This window comes from Eulemur rufifrons, chromosome 24 (assembly GCF_041146395.1).
Source record: "Eulemur rufifrons isolate Redbay chromosome 24, OSU_ERuf_1, whole genome shotgun sequence".
NCBI classification, from domain to species: Eukaryota; Metazoa; Chordata; class Mammalia; order Primates; family Lemuridae; genus Eulemur; species Eulemur rufifrons.
The window spans coordinates 16,249,891-16,269,051 of record NC_091006.1 but is presented as its reverse complement, the minus strand read 5'-3'; the positions used below and the strand labels follow the sequence as shown (position 1 = coordinate 16,269,051).

At 39.0% G+C, this 19,161-nt stretch overlaps 1 protein-coding gene across 1 annotated transcript; it reads right to left on the bottom strand.

Annotated features, from left to right (window-relative positions):
- Positions 1 to 2,892: 2,892 nt before the first annotated feature.
- Positions 2,893 to 18,196, bottom strand: LOC138374239 (zinc finger protein 415-like). The gene is made up of 3 exons (XM_069456949.1): positions 18,131 to 18,196; positions 11,688 to 11,814; positions 2,893 to 4,565 (listed from the first exon to the last, which is right to left on the bottom strand). Exons 1-3 carry the CDS (start codon positions 18,143 to 18,145, stop codon positions 2,893 to 2,895), a joined length of 1,815 nt encoding a protein of 604 aa, XP_069313050.1. The 5' UTR covers positions 18,146 to 18,196.
- Between the last annotated feature and the right edge of the window lie 965 nt (positions 18,197 to 19,161).

Sequence of the window (19,161 nt, the reverse complement as noted above, 5' to 3'; positions counted from 1 at the left end):
TGTGAATTAAAATCCACTATGAATTGAGTTTTTCTGTCACATCCCTGCATGTGGAAGATTTCATCCACCCAGAAGTGGTAACTAATTGAAATATGATTATGTTTAGATAGAAAAGTTAGGTTTAAAATATTTTCAGTCTAAAAGAGCATGATGTCCTGGTATTGCCCACAAACGAAAACAAGAAAATTTATCATCATCACATTTTAAAAACATGTGGTATCTAGAATAGATTTTGGGATCTCACAAAATGTAGTATTTGCTAACCAGTAATGTTGCTAAAACAGAAGTAGCAGTATGAAATTCCATAATCAGAAGCGAAAAAAATGAATTTATTGTGGAGCTTTTCATTGAACTCACTACAGTATAGGATAAGCTAATTATAGATAAAATTATGAATCTATTTTGTTTATGTGGAGCTTGTAAAATTTTCAAGGGAGCAAAATGGACATAGTCATAAGAAATAAAAAAAGGATACTTCATCAATCACAGGAAGGTTTTGACATGCCTGTTTGTAATATCACCATAAAACATATGCAAACTATCAAAGATTTTAAAATTTCTTTAAAACAACTACTTTTACCTATTGAATATATATTAAGCCCTTTGCCACAAAAAGGGAGAATGTACATAATCTATCACAGGTGAAACAATTAAGATACTTACTGTTGTAGAAGACAATTCAGATTTGTCAAATTCTCACCAGAGCCAGGACGACGGGCTCCCACTCCCAGGCGAGGGGACGACACCCTACCCGTGTCGGGGCTGAGAAGTGGCTGCCGCTTCCTCAGGTGAGACCTCGACCGGTGGCAGACGTTAGAGGTCATTAATTATTGCGCGTATCATACGAAGGCACGTACGTAGGTACATGCGCACGCACGCAGGCCTGCAGCACCCACGCTGGGCCTGCGACACGCCGGTACCTTCACCGATTGTTAACACCGAGGCCCAGCTGCCTCTCCCGGGTCTCTCAAGACATTTCTGGACCAGCAGGGGAGGTCTATACAGCTTTCCCTAAAAAGCCTCATTACGCGGCCGGGCGCGGTGGCTCACGCCTGTAATCCTAGCACTCTGGGAGGCCGAGGTGGGCGGATCGTTTGAGCTCAGGAGTTGGAGACCAGCCTGAGCAAGAGCGAGACCCCACCTCTACTAAAAATAGAAAGAAATTATATGGACAGCTAAAAATATATATAGAAAAAATTAGCTGGGCATGGTGGTGCATGCCTGTAGTCCCAGCTACTCGGGAGGCTGAGACAGGAGGATCGCTTGAACTCAGGAGTTTGAGGTTGCTGTGAGCTAGGCTGACGCCACGGCACTCACTCTAGCCTGGGCAACAGAGTGAGACTCTGTCTCAAAAAAAAAAAAAAAAAAAAAAAAAAAAAAAAAGCCTCATTACGCAATAAACATTCTCATAACACTTCCATGTAGGACATCATCATTCTCAAGATCCAAACTGAACTTTTAGGTGGACTTCAATCAAGTTCCAGTGGAGTGGTCAAAAGTTCAACTCACGAAGTGTTTTGAGGGTGAATATATGAAGTTTATCTAACAAAACAAAATTTCCATTGTGTGTTTTGAGGGTGAATATATGAAGTTTATCTAACAAAACAAAATTTCCATTGTGTGTTATTTATTCTTAAGAGGAAATTCATGAACATTAATATTTTTAAATTATGTCACTGAGCGCTGCAAAGACAAAACGTTTTTTATCCTTATTCCTTGCATTTTAATTTCTTAATTTTTTTCATATTGTTACTATGTTTGTATTTTCTCTTCATGTAAATCAAGCTTCATGCCATGGGTCTTATTTGGCACACAAGAAACAGGCTATGTAAATATAATATTAGTAATAGTGCACGTTCATGAACAGCAATGCAGGTTTTAGGGAATAAGAGTCTGAAATTGCACTTCTATTAGATTTTCATTATACCCATATAAGTATCCCAGGGCAGAGTGTAGAGAGAGTGTAGAGAGAGTAACTCAAGTGCATTCTATGAGTATACATTCCCAACATTGTATGTTGTATGATTCCTCCAAGAAAAAAACTATTTTACACTTTTCAATATAAAGAGCCTTAGGGCATTGTTATTGTCTGTTATGAAGTACCCTACTGAAGTGGGATGAAACTATGTTGGTAGAAAGAACGTGATTCATTCATAGTTATGAAAAAAGGTAAAATTTTATTATCACAAGATCTATGATACATTGGGAATAAAACAGCAGCAAAATGTAATGCCAGCAGTTATATGTGAATCCTACTCAATAAAGTCCTATTGTAGTAAAATAATCTTTGTTATACAACAGCTGTTGCCATTCAATGAAGAAGGTGGCCATCATTTCCCCTGCAGTATTTCTACCACATAATTAGTCACTAATAACCTACTAACCCCAGTGTCCTATGGTCTTGACTTGCTTATTTCATGGTCAATTGGTAGAACATTTCTTTCTTGCAACTCACAGTGCCCTCCTGTTGGAGGAAGAGCACCCCAAACTCAATCAGTATGATGACCAACATCCTAGTGTTATGTTATTCTCTGCCGTTACTCCATGCTCTCTAATTAATTGTCAAAGGCAGAGTCCTTCTTCTTTAAAGAACTTGGATAGAAATGATCCTCATCTAATGAAGTGAGCCCTTCCATACTATTATTTCTTAGACACCACCATAAAAGATGTTATACAGTTTTGATACTTGGCTCTTAGCTTAGGCATGCATGTTACATATGTCTTTTTTATCACATATGTATATTTTGATGTCTAGTGAGTTTTGAGGCCTAAGTAAAGCCCCTGCCTGTACATTACATTTATATAATTTCACTCTAGTATGGGCTCTTTGTTGACAATTAATGCTTAAACTCATGATGGTTTGCTATACTCTTTGCATTTGTAAGGATTCTCTCAGGAATGAATTCTCTGATGATGTGCGAGGAGTGAATTATGACTGAAGATCTTGCCACAGTCATTACATTTGTGAGATTTCTCCCCAGTATGAATTCTTTGATGACTTGCAAGATTTGAACTTTGAATGGAGATCTTGTCATATTTATCACTTTTGTAAGGTTTCTCTCTAGTATGAATCATTTGATGCCGAATGAGATTTGGGCGCACACTGAAGGATTTGCCACAATCATTACATGTGAAAGGTTTTTTCCCAGTATGGATTATCTGATGTCTAGCAAGGTTTGGGCGCACATTAAAGGATTTGCCACACTCATTACATTTGTAAGGTTTTTCTCCAGTATGGATCACCTGATGCGTAGTTAGGCTTGAATGTACACTAAAGGCTTTGCCACACTCATTACATTTGTAAGGTTTTTCTCCAGTATGGATTACCTGATGGGTAGTTAAGTTTGAATGCACACTAAAGGCTTTGCCGCACTCATTACACTTGTAAGGTTTCTCTCCAGTATGAATTCTTCGATGACTTGCAAGGTGTGAATTGTAACTGAAGACCTTACCACATTCATTGCATTTGTAAGGTTTTTCTCCAGTATGAATTCTCCAGTGCCTTGCAAGGCTTGAAGTTTGACTAAAGACTTTGCCACATTCATTACATTTGTAAGGTTTCTCTCCAGTATGAATTCTTTGATGAATTGCAAGGCTTGAAGTCTGACTGAAGAGCTTGCCACACTCAATACATTTGTAAGGTTTCTCTCCACTGTGGATTACCTGATGGTTCATAAGTGTTGAGCGCACACTAAAGGCTTTGCCACACTCATTACATTTGTAAGGTTTCTCTCCAATATGGATTCTCTGATGTAGCACAAGGCATGAATTGCGACTGAAGACTCTGCCACACTCATTACATTTGTAAGGTTTCTCTCCAGTATGAATTCTCCGATGTAGTGCAAGGCAAGAATTGCGACTGAAAACCTTGTCACATTCATTACATTTGTATGGTTTCTCTCCAGTATGAACTCTCTGATGACGTGCAAGGTTTGATTTTTGACTAAAGACTTTGCCACAGATATCACAGTTATATTGTTTCTCTCTGGAATGGATTAACTTATGTACCATGAGGTGTGAACCGTGATTAAAGGCTTTGCCACACTCATTACACTGGTAAGGTTTTTCCCTAATGCATGATTTCTGTTCTTGTGTGAGTAATGAAGGATTGATGAAATCAGTCCCATATTTTTTAAAAATATGGGTTTTAATATTAGAAGGATTTCTTTGTGGTAGTGAAACTAAGGAACCATTACTGATAGACTTCTCAACTTGATTACAGTCATAAATATTCCCATCAACTTGAAATAGCTGCAGTTTAGATGGAAGTGCCTGAAAGCATAATCCAAGCTGATTTTTAATAGGTTTATTTCCTGCATCTCTTCTATTATGTTGGCCTCTTCTACTAAGATTTTCTTTTTGGGTCATGGGCTCTGTGTTGTAATCTCCTTCATCATCTTTCCACTGACACTCAAAGTCATGTATATTTTTCTGAATTTCCCTGAAGCAAAAATCTTCGATGTCATGGTTTTCATGTCTTTCCAATGTTACTGTGTGGAATATTTTGCCTGTATAGCTGTTCCCTATTGGGGGTAATTCCTTGATCACACTTTTAGGAGAGAAATCTACAAGATATAAAGAACCACAGGTTTCTGATTAATTATAGATGGTAAATAAATATTTCATATTAAAAAACAGTATTATATAAAAAGTCATACTTAATATTGGACACAGTTATAAAACTTCCCAATAATGATCTTCAATTTTTAGGACAATAAGAATAAGATTCTTTAATAAAAAAGGGTGATTACACACAATTCAAATGAATTTTAGGAAAGCCTAGTTTCAAACATCCTATGACCAAAACACTCATATTGCACAAACCTATGCTCGTCTTGAGAGGAGTATTAATATTTTTCCACCTTGAGTCCAAAGTACACACCAATTGGTAACAGAACTACATTTGGAAAACATATGGTTGTCTCATTACTGAAAAGAAAAAAAATTAGATTGTACATAATTATAGCTTATTTACACTGTATGTATAAATGCTAAAGTACTGCACTATATACTATAACGGTAAATAAGCCACAATAAACTTATGCAATGACTAATCTAAATAAATGGTAATTTTGAATTATAAAACAATAATAGCACTGAGAAAATAAGAAAAAAGTTAATAAAAGTTAAAACGTATCATATTTTTTGGAATACCTGTTATAAAACTATACCGATATAGACAAGGCATTTTGTGACATTAATGATTGATGCACGTCAGTTATATTGTATAAAACCTACTGGAAAACCATCATCTGTAAATCTTAATAAAAACTAATTAATAAAACACAGTAGTCCATCATAAAACCAGGAAGCAAATAATTAATAACCGTATTTATACAAAGTTATAGTCTGTGAAATTCTAAACACTTCCCTCTTAACAAAAAAGCAGGAACTAGTATTTCAGAAGCAGCACATGATATGAGAACTGGAATATATGTTAAGATCACTGACTTAAAAAAAAAAAAAAGATCACTGACTTTTGATGCACAAGGCCAGGTAAATGCATAGCATTACAGAGAATAAGAATTAGGTAACAACGTGAGAAATCACAATTATGATTTCACACGCAGTTATGTAACAGTCAATAGAACAATTCCCTATACATGTATTGTCCTTTAATAACAGGTTAATAATGTATTGCCTTTTAATAATCAGCCACAAAATATATATAATAGAGTTTGTACTTAGAAAATTAACTGAGATGAAAGAACATATTGTTTAGAACATAACAGAAAAATAAAAACATACAAAATATAATGCAGCCTCTATGGTCTGAATATGCCAGCCAAAATTCATACACTAAGGTCCTATTCCTCAAAGGGATGTTATGGCAGGTGCAGCCTGCATGAGGGTGGACTATTCATAAGCAGAATAAATGCCCTTAAAAGAAGAGACATAATAGCTTGTTTCCTGTCATTCTTCCTGCTATGTGGGGCAGTCAGAAGATGGCTGGGGTAAACCAGGAGGAGGACTCTCACCAGGAACCAATTTGTCTGGCACTGATCTTAATCTGGACTTCTCAGTCTCCAGGTCTATGAGAAATAAATTTCTGTGGTTTATTCCTCCCAGTCTATGGTATTTCTTATGGTACAATGAGTTAAATAAGACAGGGGAAGGACCATCTCATTGTAAAGTTGATAAATCATGAAACAGAGGAACTTTTGAGACTTTACTATAAAACATGCAATATTCTAAGCCTTTACACAACACTAACTTGTGTTGAAAACTTCCAGGTAAATTATCATTATTTTTCAAATAAAGAGAGCGGGCCCACAGTGTTCATGTATTTAACCCCAAGTTGCATAGAAAGCAATTGACAGTGAGAGGATTTGATCCTGGGCCTGCAAGATCATACACGTTCTTACACACAACTGTTCACCCACGCAGTATAGAGAATAACTGGTCACAGCAAATACCTTAAGCATATAAAGAAATACAAGGCCGATACAAGAGCTAAGCTGTGTTGCTAATAGTGCTACTCAGCCATCCCTCATTGTATTGATAGCTGAGTCATCACCCTCCATACATACTGATTAAGGAAGCATCCTGACATTGTTAAGTGGATGAGTAACATCTTGCCTTACACAGGGAGAACACTGTGGGAGGAGAGGGTGTCCTGTGGAAATTGGGGAGTTCAGGAGTACAAAATTAATATGCTAGGGCCGGATGCGGTGGCTCATGCCTGTAATCCCAGCATTCTGGGAGGCCGAGGTGGGAGGATCGCTTGAGCTCAGGAGTTAGAGACCAGCCTGAGCAAGAGCAAGATCCTGTCTTGTAGAAAGAAATTAGCCAAACAATTAAAAATAGAAAAAGTTAGCCAGGCATAGTGGTGCGTGCCTGTAGTCCCAGCTACCCGGGAGGCTGAGGCAGGAGGATTGCTTGAGCCCAGGAGTTTGAGGTTGCTGTGAGTTAGGCTGACGCCACGGCACTCTAGCCCTGGCAAGAGCACGAGATTCTGTCTCAAATAAATAAATAAATAAAATAAAATTAATATGCTAGGAATTTACAGTATATTCCATCTATATCAAGGTACCATGTGTTGAAAGGTCAAGATGGAGCCAGGGCAAGAGTAGAGGGCAGGAAATAATAGGCATGTAGGAATAAACTTTGTGCATGCAAATCTGGGAATACGAGGACTATCCGGAAAGTATCCAGCCATGTAATATGAAAAATGATATTAAATGAACAACAGTATTAACAATGGCTGGATACTTTCCGGACAGCCGTCATATAACTGTACTAGAATAGTTCAAATTCTGACCTTGGAAGGAAAGAAACACTGATCCATGCATAATCTGGCAATTATACTACAGGTGTGGGACAAGAAGGGATTGAAAAGGGAGACAGTATGATGATGTGGGAAGAAAGCAGTTTTACATCTCTTAAATATTTGCTATTTCACATATCATGCACCAAACTGAATGTCCCATGAGTTCTATTTCTGCCCATATGTTTAACAAAATCCTACATAAAGATTCCTTGTGCATGAATATTTTTAGGAGGACATGGAAAAAAAAAAAATCACCTGGAAATGGCCAAGAAATTAAGTTGAATGAAGTCGTTCTGTCCACACAGAGATACAATGAAACTTTATCAAGGGTACAGCAATGTAGGAAACCATGGGGGCAGAATGATGATCCCCTGGCTGGATAGGCAGAGATGTTTAAGGAAACAAAGCCAGCAGGAGGCTGTTGCCAAGGCATAAGCTTGATCACATTAGCGAAAAAAAAACTAAAACAATTCATTAATCAAAATATTATGTGTTTAAAAAAAGAAATGAAACTATTTTTACATATTAAAATTTTTAGGGTAAGTCTCCTTGTTTGTTGTATAAAATAATAGTGTCTCTTTTGCTGGCTCCTGTATTTTGAAATCACATCAACAGACTTGTTAAGATAATCTTCAAAATAAAAAGAGACATGAAGAGTGATATCCGCAAGAAGGCAGACTAGCAAATGCCAGGCCCTCATTCCTCCATGGAGACACCGACTTAACAACAATGTATGATCCAAAATACCTTTGGGAAGAGTCTAGAACCAGTACAGAAACTCAGTGCCCAATGAGCACCTAATCAATACAAAACTGACCCAGAAAGTGTAGGAAAGTGTGGAAATTTGTTCATCTTTGCCCCATCTCCTCCCCAGCACAGTATTCGTGTCTTCCTCCCTATTTCCTTCTTGGGATGGAAGAAAAGAGTAGAATTTGCATTCATCATTCTGGCTTGTCTGGCATCTGCACAAAGGACTGGATTTTGTCTTGTCTGACTTTGATTACTGAAAGGAACAGTGGCATATTTGTATGTCAGATTGGAGGCTACTGAAATTACAAGCAGGTTCTGCAGTGTGTTAGAGCAGCACAGATTCTGCAGTGCCAGAAAGGTTGGGGTGGGGATGGCAGCGAGAGATTTTGAGTAGAGAAATACCACAGACATTGAAGACCTAGGAGAAGAAGGGATAGTTCTTTTAGAAAAAAATAAATACTTTATAAGCAGCCACATATACTGGAGTAAAAGCACATATACCAGGCCAGGGAAGATAAAATCCCAGAAAAGAACTGAGAGGTCCTAGAGCCTTATACAGGGCTGACTAGTGAAGGTGTTGTCCTGCGTGAAGCCAGTCAATAAAGTCTATAGTCCCAGCTAATCAGGAGGCTGAGGCAGGAGGACTGCTTGAGCCCAGGAGTTTGAGGTTGTGGTGAGCTGTGATTGCACCACTGCACTTTAGCCTGGGCAACAGAGCAAGACCCTGTCTCAAAAATAAATAAATAAATGAATAAATAAATAAATACATAAAATCAAAATTAAAAAGTTATAAGAATAAGCATAAAAAGGTCTGTACACTGAGAACTGCAAAACACTGTTGAAAAAAATTTAAAAAGATACAAATAAATGGAAAGATATCTATCTTCATGGATTAGAACACTTGACATTGTGAAGATGTCAATAATGCCCCAAGTGATCTACAGATTCAGTGACAATCCTACAAAATGTCAAGGGCAGTTTTTGTAGAAACAGCTAAATTCACACTAAAAGTCTAAAATTCACATGGGATCATCTGGCACCCCGAATAGCAAAACAAACTTGAAAAAGAATGAAAATGGAGGTCTTACATTACATAATTTCAATATTTATTACAAAGATACTACGATCAAAACACTACTGTAATGACATATAGACAGAGATGTATCAACCAATGAAATAGAATGGAGAGGCCAGAAACAAACCTTCACACATCATCAATGATGTTCAACAAGGGTGCCAAGACCATCTAACGGGAAAAGGACAAACAATGCAACAAATGGTGCTGAGAAATTATCCACATGCAAAAGACATGCTTCTCTCTGCCACTGTAGCCTGGGTGACAGAGAGAAACCCTGTCTCTTAAAAAAATAAATTAATTAAAAAAATAAAGTAGTATAATAAAACAGAAAGTGGAATGGTAGTTTCCAAGGGCTGGAGAAAGAGGGAATTAGGGGGGGAAAGGTGGAGTTTAAATACCCAGGACAATGAATTGAATCTAAATGCAAATAACAAGAAAATACGGTATATTTTGCCTCTGCTAAGCTCAGACAATGTAAAATATTCTAAAAGTTACATGACAAAATTTTAAAAAATGAAACATGGGGTCAAGGGTACTACTACTGTATATATTAGTAGATACATAGTTGTTAGTATGAATGAATAAAAATCAATGTGCACTTATACAAAATTAATAAATTTGACTTTGTAATTATCACTAGGAGAACACAGGTAACCTTATGAAAAAAATAAGTAAATGACCCTTTGTGGAGAATGGCTCATACTAAAAGGCGCTCGTAGTAGCAACAAACTTCAGATCTATTTTTCACTGTGGCGTGGAAACCCATGGGGTAGGCTGACACTCAGGTGGTCAGCAACATAAGCAGCAGATAAAAGCCAGAGAACAACAAACAGGTCAGCACCAGGAGGTGGGTGAACAAGGAACAGATAAACTTCATATAAAATTCTTATAGACAGAACTACAAGGAACACAATTAGTCTCCGTGTGTTAACTGAAGAATGCAATTTCTAGAACTTCAAAAATTGTGAAGAAAATATGAGTGATATAAACAATGGTGGAAAAGTCCATGAAGTGCAAGAAATAGGCTAAGTTTCCTATAAAATACTAGGAGATATTTGAAATTTAAATAAAGTTAAGTAAGTTATGTTTAAAAAGCTAAAAATATACTATAAAAAAGCAATGTGTCATAAGTGACAAATTATGACAAGTCAATTTAATGTTATTTCTGGGATTTGACAGTAACTTAATTTAAAAAATGTATATTCTCCAGATACCAAAAATTCTCAATTTAAAAATAGTAATAAGTGTAACTGACAAAAGTATACTCTAATAGTAGGTATTAAGTTAAGCGATATAGAAGTAAAAAAACCAATTAATACTACTTGTTCAGTAACTTCCGGAGTTTGTGTGTGTATTAGAGAAATTCCTCCGGATATGTACCCTACCCACAGAAGGAAAACTTTTTCAAAAATACACAAATAAATGGCCATTTCCTGACACAACACTCCTTGCAATCCAGTTACAAAACAAATACTAAGAATATCATAAAAAATATAGAACTGATGATTAAATGAATAAAAAATAAGTTCATTTATACCACATGGAAGTGTACAAGAGGAAAGTAGCAGCGGCTTAAACAAATGAAGTGGACTTTAAAAACAGAGCCATCATTCAACTTCACAAGCTGCCTCCGCAAGATGTGTTAAAACCGTATTTGTTGTACGTTTGAACTTGAAACAAACTGTACACAGGTTTGAACAAAGGTTAGCTGATGAGAATGAACAATGACACAGGGGACAAAAAATGTGGCATGAACAATAGTTTAGCCAAGAGCCTCATACATATGCGACTGTGAGCTTGAACAATGTTCTCCTTAGGCAACAACCCAACACTGACTGCTAGCTCAGAGGAGATGGTCATTGCTATGTGTGATCAACATTGTCACAGTGCCCTTGAGGGACACTTTTGTGATACTCCTCAAAAACCAGAAAGACAACGGGAAACACTTATCACTCAGGCTCTCCTGATATGTTCCATCTCAGCATCCTGGGACATGCTGACAATTCTGCTCAGGGCTTCAAGAGGCATCTCTGTATGTAGCAGGATCATATTCAAACATATTATTCAAAGTGTTCTCCTTCAAGAATATTCTGTTTTCATGTAAACTCATCCCATAAAAGAGTTCACAAGAACACAACCTCGAGGTGGGTTATCACAGCAGAAAAAAAAGACATGACCTAAAACTATGTACATCAAATGCAATTACCAGAAGCAAAATCACACAAACATAAGACAACAAAATCAAAGTTTTTTTTACATCCAAACATGTAGACATCTACCCTCTTCTAAGAACTACTGAAATGAAAGCACAGGTAAAAAAGCAAGGAACTAGATAATTTAAAAGTCTGGCATAAGGTTTTATGCATACTTTAGGTGTGGATCTACAACTGGCATATCCTAAAGGGGGCAGAACAACTGAAGAAAGGGGATAGTGTAGAACAAATTTAAATGCCTCAGAGGAAGCCTTTGTTTCTAGTTCAAAAGGACTTCAATCTTAGTCAAGCAATGTAGGGACTCCCAAGAGGCACCCAAGGGAAAATGCTAAGATACCAGGGGCAGACCCAACTTCAGGAATAAAGGTATCCTCACCCAGGGAGACCAGGTTCCTGTAGTTCTCCAACATCACGTCCCTGTATAAAGCCCTCTGAGCAGGGTCCAGGCACTTCCACTCCTCTTTAGAGAATTCTATGGCCACATCCCTGAATGTCAACTGTCCCTAAAATGAAAAACACATTTTACTGAGGGGTTATGGAGGGACTTGTCATCTTCACAGAAAATGAAGAGAGAAGCAAATTTTAAGTACAGATTTGACTGAAATGTTCTGAAAAATTCACATTAAGGTATTTTTGAGCACATATCTCTCCTTAATTGTTTTATTACATTTTCCCAAAAGAGATTATATCTTCTATATCAGTGTGGCTTTGTCATTTTTGTGGAGAATATAAGAAATATACAAATAACAAGTCAACACAGGGCTATATCTCTATCGAAGTGTTAGATATTACATTCAACATACCAAGTAATATTTGGTATTTAGGTGAGCTAGAATACGTGTCTTCAGAAATGACAAAGGCCATGGTGGCTTTAAAGAAAAAAAGGTAAGGATGTAAAATCTGTGATGACGAGGGCAATAGCAATGACTGAAGTTTTTGAACACTTCTCATGTGCTAAGCACTACTGTAAATGCTTTACATGTCCTAATTTGTATAATAAGAGCCTGTGATAGAATGATCTGTTCCCATCTCATTGAGGAGACAACTGTGTCACAGATACTCTAAGAAACTTGCCACAGATCAAAGAGCTAAAAATGATAGAGCCAGCACCTGCACCCAGGTGTCTGGCACTTAGAATTGAACATAAAGGAACAACCATTTAAGTAACAGAGACAGCATGAAATGTAAATTGACAGAGGTTTATGTAATGGAGAAAATGTGAAAGAAATTCAAGGATAAGAATATGGAACATCATAACAGGTCACTGTATACACACACAGTTATGCACTTAATATGTCACTATTCTTACTACTGTTACCTCATTAACGTGATAGTGTAGAACAAATCTAAAACCATGGAAAATCTTTAAGATATTAATATAATTACAACTGTTACAAAATATAAAACATTTCAAATGATGATGTATCTTTCGTAAAAATAATTTGCTAGCTAGTCTGAGTGCAGTGGTATTTACAAGAAATTGATCACAATTTACAGTTACAGATTTCTTTGCTCCTTCTCCACTCCCACTGTCTCACTTAAACAGCCAAAAAACCAAACCAAACCAAACCAAACCTAACAAACAAACAAAACACAAGACTGGGCTTGGTTGCTCAGGCCTGTAATCTCAACACTTTGGCAGGCCAGGGTGGGAGGACTGCTTGAACCCAGAGGTTCAAGTCTGCAGCGAGCTATGATCACACCAATGTACTATAGCATGGACAACAGAGCAAGACCCTATCTCTAAAAACAAACAAAGAAACAATAAACCATGGGTTTGTACATCCCGTAAATAAGAGAAACTGTCTCTCAACGACATACAAGGGCTATCTTTGTATATCCAGCCATTGTTAATATAAAGGGAAAGGTTACATGGCTGGATACTTTGTGGACAGCCCTTGTATATTTTGATGATTTTTTTCACCATTTTGCTCAGGCTCATGTCAGCATGTTTGGGACAACAAAAATGTACAACTCATACTTAACAAGAGCCCTATGGAGTCTATTAGTTCAATCCACAAAACCATGGTATAAGATTAAACATATAGACCAAGAGCAGTGCCTCTCATCTGTAATCCTAACACTTTGGGAGGCCGAGGCAGGGGGATCACTTGAGGCCAGGAGTTGAGACCAACTTGAGCAACATAGCAAGACCCTGTCTCTATAAAAAATTTAAAAATGAGCTGGGTGTGGTGGCATGCACCTATAATTCCAGCTACCTGGGAGACTGAGGTAGGAAGACTGCTTGAGCCCAGGGGTTTGAGGTTGCAGTGAGCTATGATGATGCCACTGCACTCTAGCCTGGACAAGAGGGAAATCCTGTCTCAAAAAAAAAAAAAAAAAAATTAGTATTATACATCAATTTAACAGAGTAAAATGAAAAAAATATGTATTGCAACAGTAGAAAGTTGAAGAAATTATTGGATAACTACAAATCAGGCTCAAAGGAAAATTTTGAAAAACAAAACCTGGTATTAGGATAGAATGTTTAACCAAACCTTATGATCAGCAGTAAACTCTAGACGCATTTCCTCTAAATTAAAGAAAAGGGGGCTGCCCGGGGCTGCCCAGCGCTGCAGCCAAATGTAGCTGTGGATGGCTACTGCCATCTGGGCCAAACAGCGGGTCACTGGCAATGACCCCAGGCCCTTCGGAGTAGAACCACTGCTCATGTCATTATATCCCAAGGACAGACTACCCCACTTGCAGCTGCCATCACTGCTGGCTTCCACCTCCAGCGCTGGGACTGAAGCTTCAGTCTCTGGCAGTGACCTTGCAGCCCTCAGCAACAGAGCTGCTGCGTATCTACAAGGGCCCTGAGGACAGGCAACACTGCCTGCAGCCGCCACCTGGGGCCACAGCACATGCTTCCCAGCCACCTGCCTATGCTTGCTGCCACTGAAAGCAACCACCCTGCCACCCACCACACTCCCCACAAAGCAGGCTATAGAGCACTCACTGCTGCCCCCCAGCCAAGCATTCTGCTGGGGGCTCAGGGATCACCTTGTCCCTGCCTACTGCAGCCAGTGCCTGAATGCACCACCACAGGGCTGGGCCCAAAGACAGGCCCACCTGGCCTGGCACCACCCCAACAGTGCTTGACCACTTGCCCAAGGGTGTGGGAACCACTCAGCTCATTCCACCACCATGGGCACATAAGCCTATGGTTGTGTGCCATCCAATTTCTCCTGGGGCCCTAAGGTTGGGCCCATCCAACCTGCTGCTACTACCACAGTTGGCACCCACCTGCATGTGCCACCTGCAGGTTTGGGGACTAGTCCACCCAGCCAGTCACAGCCACCGCTGACACTAGCATGAACTACTTGGGAGCCAGAAGGTTGTCCTATCACTGCTTCTGCTATCACCCATGCCACATCTGCTGCCCAGGAGCCTGAGAACCCGCCACCGCCACTATCAGCACCTGAGCAAACCACCCAGAGGCTGAAGAATCAGCCTACCTGGACTCACCCCGGAGCAAAAGGACAGGCAGAGTTGGCCTGCTGCCACCAACATTAGGGCCAAAAAACTGGTCCACCTGGCATCTCCATCTCCAGCAAAACTTCACCACTCCCTCCACTAACGGCACCCTAAGCCACCGAGGAAATCAGACACCCCTGACGCTGTTTACAGTCAAAGAAATCACAGAAAGACAACACTACTGCACGCAACCAGAATCAAGGCCTAAGTACCCTACCCAACAAACACCATAGGTACACCTTTAGGGAAAAGCCCTCCCCGACAAAAGCAAATCAAAAAAAATGGAAGAAGTGACTGTTATACCAGATGTACACATATTAATGTAAGGACACATGAAACACTAAGAAGAAAATATGACACCTTCAAAAGAATACAATAATTCTCCACCAACAGATTCCAAGGAAAAAGAAATTTATAAAATACTAGAAGAAGAATTCAAAATAATGATATTAAAGAAGCTCCTTGAAATAAAAGGAAATACAGAAGAATAATACAAATAAATCAAAAATACAACTCAGAATATAAATGAGAAATTTTCCAAAGAGATAGATACAAAAAAAGAACAAAAAAAATTCTAGAAGTGAAAAATTCATTGAATAAAATACAAAATACATTCAACAGCTTCAACAACAGACTATATCAAGCAGATGAAAGAATTTCAGAACTTGAAGACAGGTCTTTTTAAATAATCCAGTCAGACAAAAAGGAATAAAAAGAATAAAAAAGAATTAACACAGCTTATGTGACATATTGGACACCATAAAAAAAAATTTGAATTCAATATTTGAATTCACCATAAAATATTTGAAGTTTTGGTGTCTTAGAAGCTGAAGAGAAAACAAAAGGGATAGAAAACCTATTTAACAAAATAATACCTAAAAACTTCTCAAGTCTAGCAAAAGATTTAGACATCCAGATACAGAAAGCTCAGAGATTCCAAAAGAGATATTATACAATCCAAAAAGGTCTTCTCCATGGCACATTAAAGTCAAACTGTCAAAGTAAAAGACAAAAGGAGGGCCGGGTGTGGTGGCTCACGCCTGTAATCCTAGCACTCTGGGAGGCCGAGGCGGGTGGATCGCTGGAGGTCAGGAGTTCGAGACTAGCCTGAGCAAGAGCGAGACCCCGTCTCTACTAAAAATAGAAAGAAATTATATGGACAACTAAAAATATATATAGAAAAAATGAGCCGGGCATGGTGGCGCATGCCTGTAGTCCCAGCTACTCGGGAGGCTGAGGCAGAAGGATTGCTTGAGCCCAGGAGTTTGAGGTTGCTGTGAGCTAGGCTGACGCCATGGCACTCACTCTAGCCCGGGCAACAGAGCAAGACTCTGTCTCAAAAAAAAAAAAAAAAAAAAAAAGGACTAAAGGAGAATTCTAAAAATGGCAAGACAAAAGCATGTAGTCACTTACAAAGGAACTCCCATCAGACTAACAGTGGATTTCTCAGCAAAAACTTATAGGACAGGAAAGAGTGGGATAATATATTAAAAGTGCTGATAGAAAAAAAACCTGCTAGCCACTTAAACTATACACATCAAAGCCCATACACATCAAAGTTATCGTTCATAAATGAAGAAGAAATAAAGTCTTTTCCAGACAAGCAAGAGCTGAGGGAATTCATCACCACTAGACTGGCCCTACAAGAAATGCTTAAGGGAGTTCTACACCTGGCAATGAAAGGATGATATCAACCAGCATGAAAACACACGAAAGTATAAAACACACTGGCAGAGCAAACACACAAATAAGGAAGAGAAAAAAACTCAAATGCTATCACTACAGAAAACCACCAAATCATAATGAGAAACAATGAGAAAGAAAGGAACAAAGGATATACAAAACAAAGAAAAATCAATTAATGACAGAAATAAGCCCTCATATATCAATAATAACCTTGAATGTAAACAGATTAAACTTTCCACTTAAAAGATATAGACCAGCTAAATGAATAAAACACATGACTATTATGCTACCTAAAAGAAACTCAGCTCAACTATAAGGCACATATAGACTGAAAGTAAAGGGATGGAAAAGGATATACCATGAAAAGAGAAACGAAAAGCAAGCAGGAGTAGCTACACCTCTATCTGATAAAACAGACTTTAAGTCAAAAACAGTAAAAAGAGACAGAGAAGGTCATTACATAACGATAAAAACATCAATTCAGCAGGAGGATATAATAATTGTAAATGTATATGCACCCAACACTGGAGCACCCAGACAGACAACGCAAATATTAGATTTAAAGGGAGAGACAGACTCCCTTTAATTAGATAAGAACATATGTTGGGGAAAGGACATACTTTCTGATAAATGGTGCTGGGGAAATTGCATATCCATATGTAGTACATTGAAACTGGACCCCTACCTCTCACCATACACAAAAATCAACTCAAGATGAATTAAAGGCTTCAACATAAGACCCTAAACTATAAAAACACTAGAAAACACAAAGGAAACCCTTTAGAACATTGGTCTAAGCAAAGATTTTTATGACTAAGACCTCTAAAGCACAAACAAAAACAAAAATAAAATTCTATTTTTATAAATGAACTAAAAAGCTTCTGCACAGCAAACGAAACAATCAACAGAGTGAAAAGGTAAATTGTTCAACGGGAGAAAATATTTGCAAACTATGCATCTGTCAAGAAACTAACATCCTGAACGTACAAGGAACTCAAACAATTCAACAGTAAAAACAGAAATAATTCCATTAAAAAGTGGGCAAATGACATGAATAGAGCTTTCTCAAAAGAAAACATACAAATGGCCAATAGGTACATGAAAAAATGCTCAACATCACTAATCATCAGGGAAATGCAAATCAAAATCACAATGAGATATCATCTTAACACAGATAGAATGGCTACTATTAAAAAAGATAAAAAATAAATGGTGAGTATGCAGGGAAAAGGGAACTCTTCAGGAAATATAAATTAGTATAGCCACTACAAATAACAGTATGACCACATTTCCATGAGCAGCTTCTCTAATCCTCTTCTACAGAGAGCTGACAGTGCATCCAGATGTGGCCCCTAAACAATGTCTGCTGCCAATAGCACTGCCATTTGGGGGCCCACACCCCATCTCCAATCCATGTCTGGGAGAGAAGTCCTTCTCGGGACCATGCCCAATGGAGCCTCTTCAAAAGGTCATGTCACTGGGTCACAGTGAGATGGAATCTCAGTGGAGATGAGAGGGACTGAGGCAAGGCATGGGTGAGCGTGAGCAAACACGTAAGGCAGGACGCTTCCGAGTCAGAGAAGATCAGCAATGCCAATGCCCAGAAATTCAGAAAGTAGTGAAACACACAACAATCCACCAAGAATATCACTTTACCTGAGTAAGAGCCATTCCTGAATCCTTTCCTTTCCTCTTCCTCCTCTTCTGGGTTTCTTCGTCATGTAAAATGAGTCGTTAGAAGTCAATCCTAAATGTCAAAAATATGCTGTTTACTATTCACAACGCACACATTCCCTTCCTGTGCCACAACCCCATATACAGGCAAGACATCACCAAGTGGAAAGATGGTCCTCTGTTGCCCATTGCACAATGAGAGATGCAGGAACAATAAACTCCTACAGGAAAAACAATTAAGTTTTTGACCCCTTTCTTCAGAACTAGCTCCCCTCCTGGTGAAGCCCACACTCACGCTGCAGCAGTGGGGAGCTGGACTGGGCTGAGCTCCCCTCCAGGACACTGACCCGGCCCTGACCAAACCCAATGCAGAGCACAGCCCCCCTCACCCCTCCGTGGATCGCAGGCTGATCTCAGCCTTCAGAAAAGGAGGACACAGAGCTGTGGTGTTCAATGCTAGACACAGACTGGAAACACTTGGGGCATTATAAATATTATTGAAAGATGGCTGCAATCTGCCTATTTGAATGGGAATCTCTGTAAGGGTGCACAAGAAATGTACTTCCAAAGTGCCTCAGCACTCTAATGTGAAGCCAGGACTGAGTTCCACTCAGAGGGGCAAGCCCAGCACACCTCCCACCTCCTGGCTTTGCTGTCCCCTTGGGGCCTTGTGAACTGTATCCGGGTTATGGAAGGTAAAGGAATGTGCGTGTGCATGCAATGCGTGCACACAACACACACACACACACACACACACACAGTAGCCAATATAAAACAGAGGTGGGGGTGAGGGTGTGGCTGGAGCCCAAATGAAGTCTCCACTGAGAATATGATATCAGAACAAAGACTCAAGGAAAAAAGTAACAGTGTTTGCCACCTGCAGCTGAGGGGCCCCCAAGTTCTAGGCAGACGGATGGCCCAGGTGAAAGCCCCAAGGTAGTAGCCATTTTGGCCCCAGGAAAAGGCAACAAGCCTGTGCGCCTGGAGCAGAGCGAAGTAGGGAGGTCACGAGC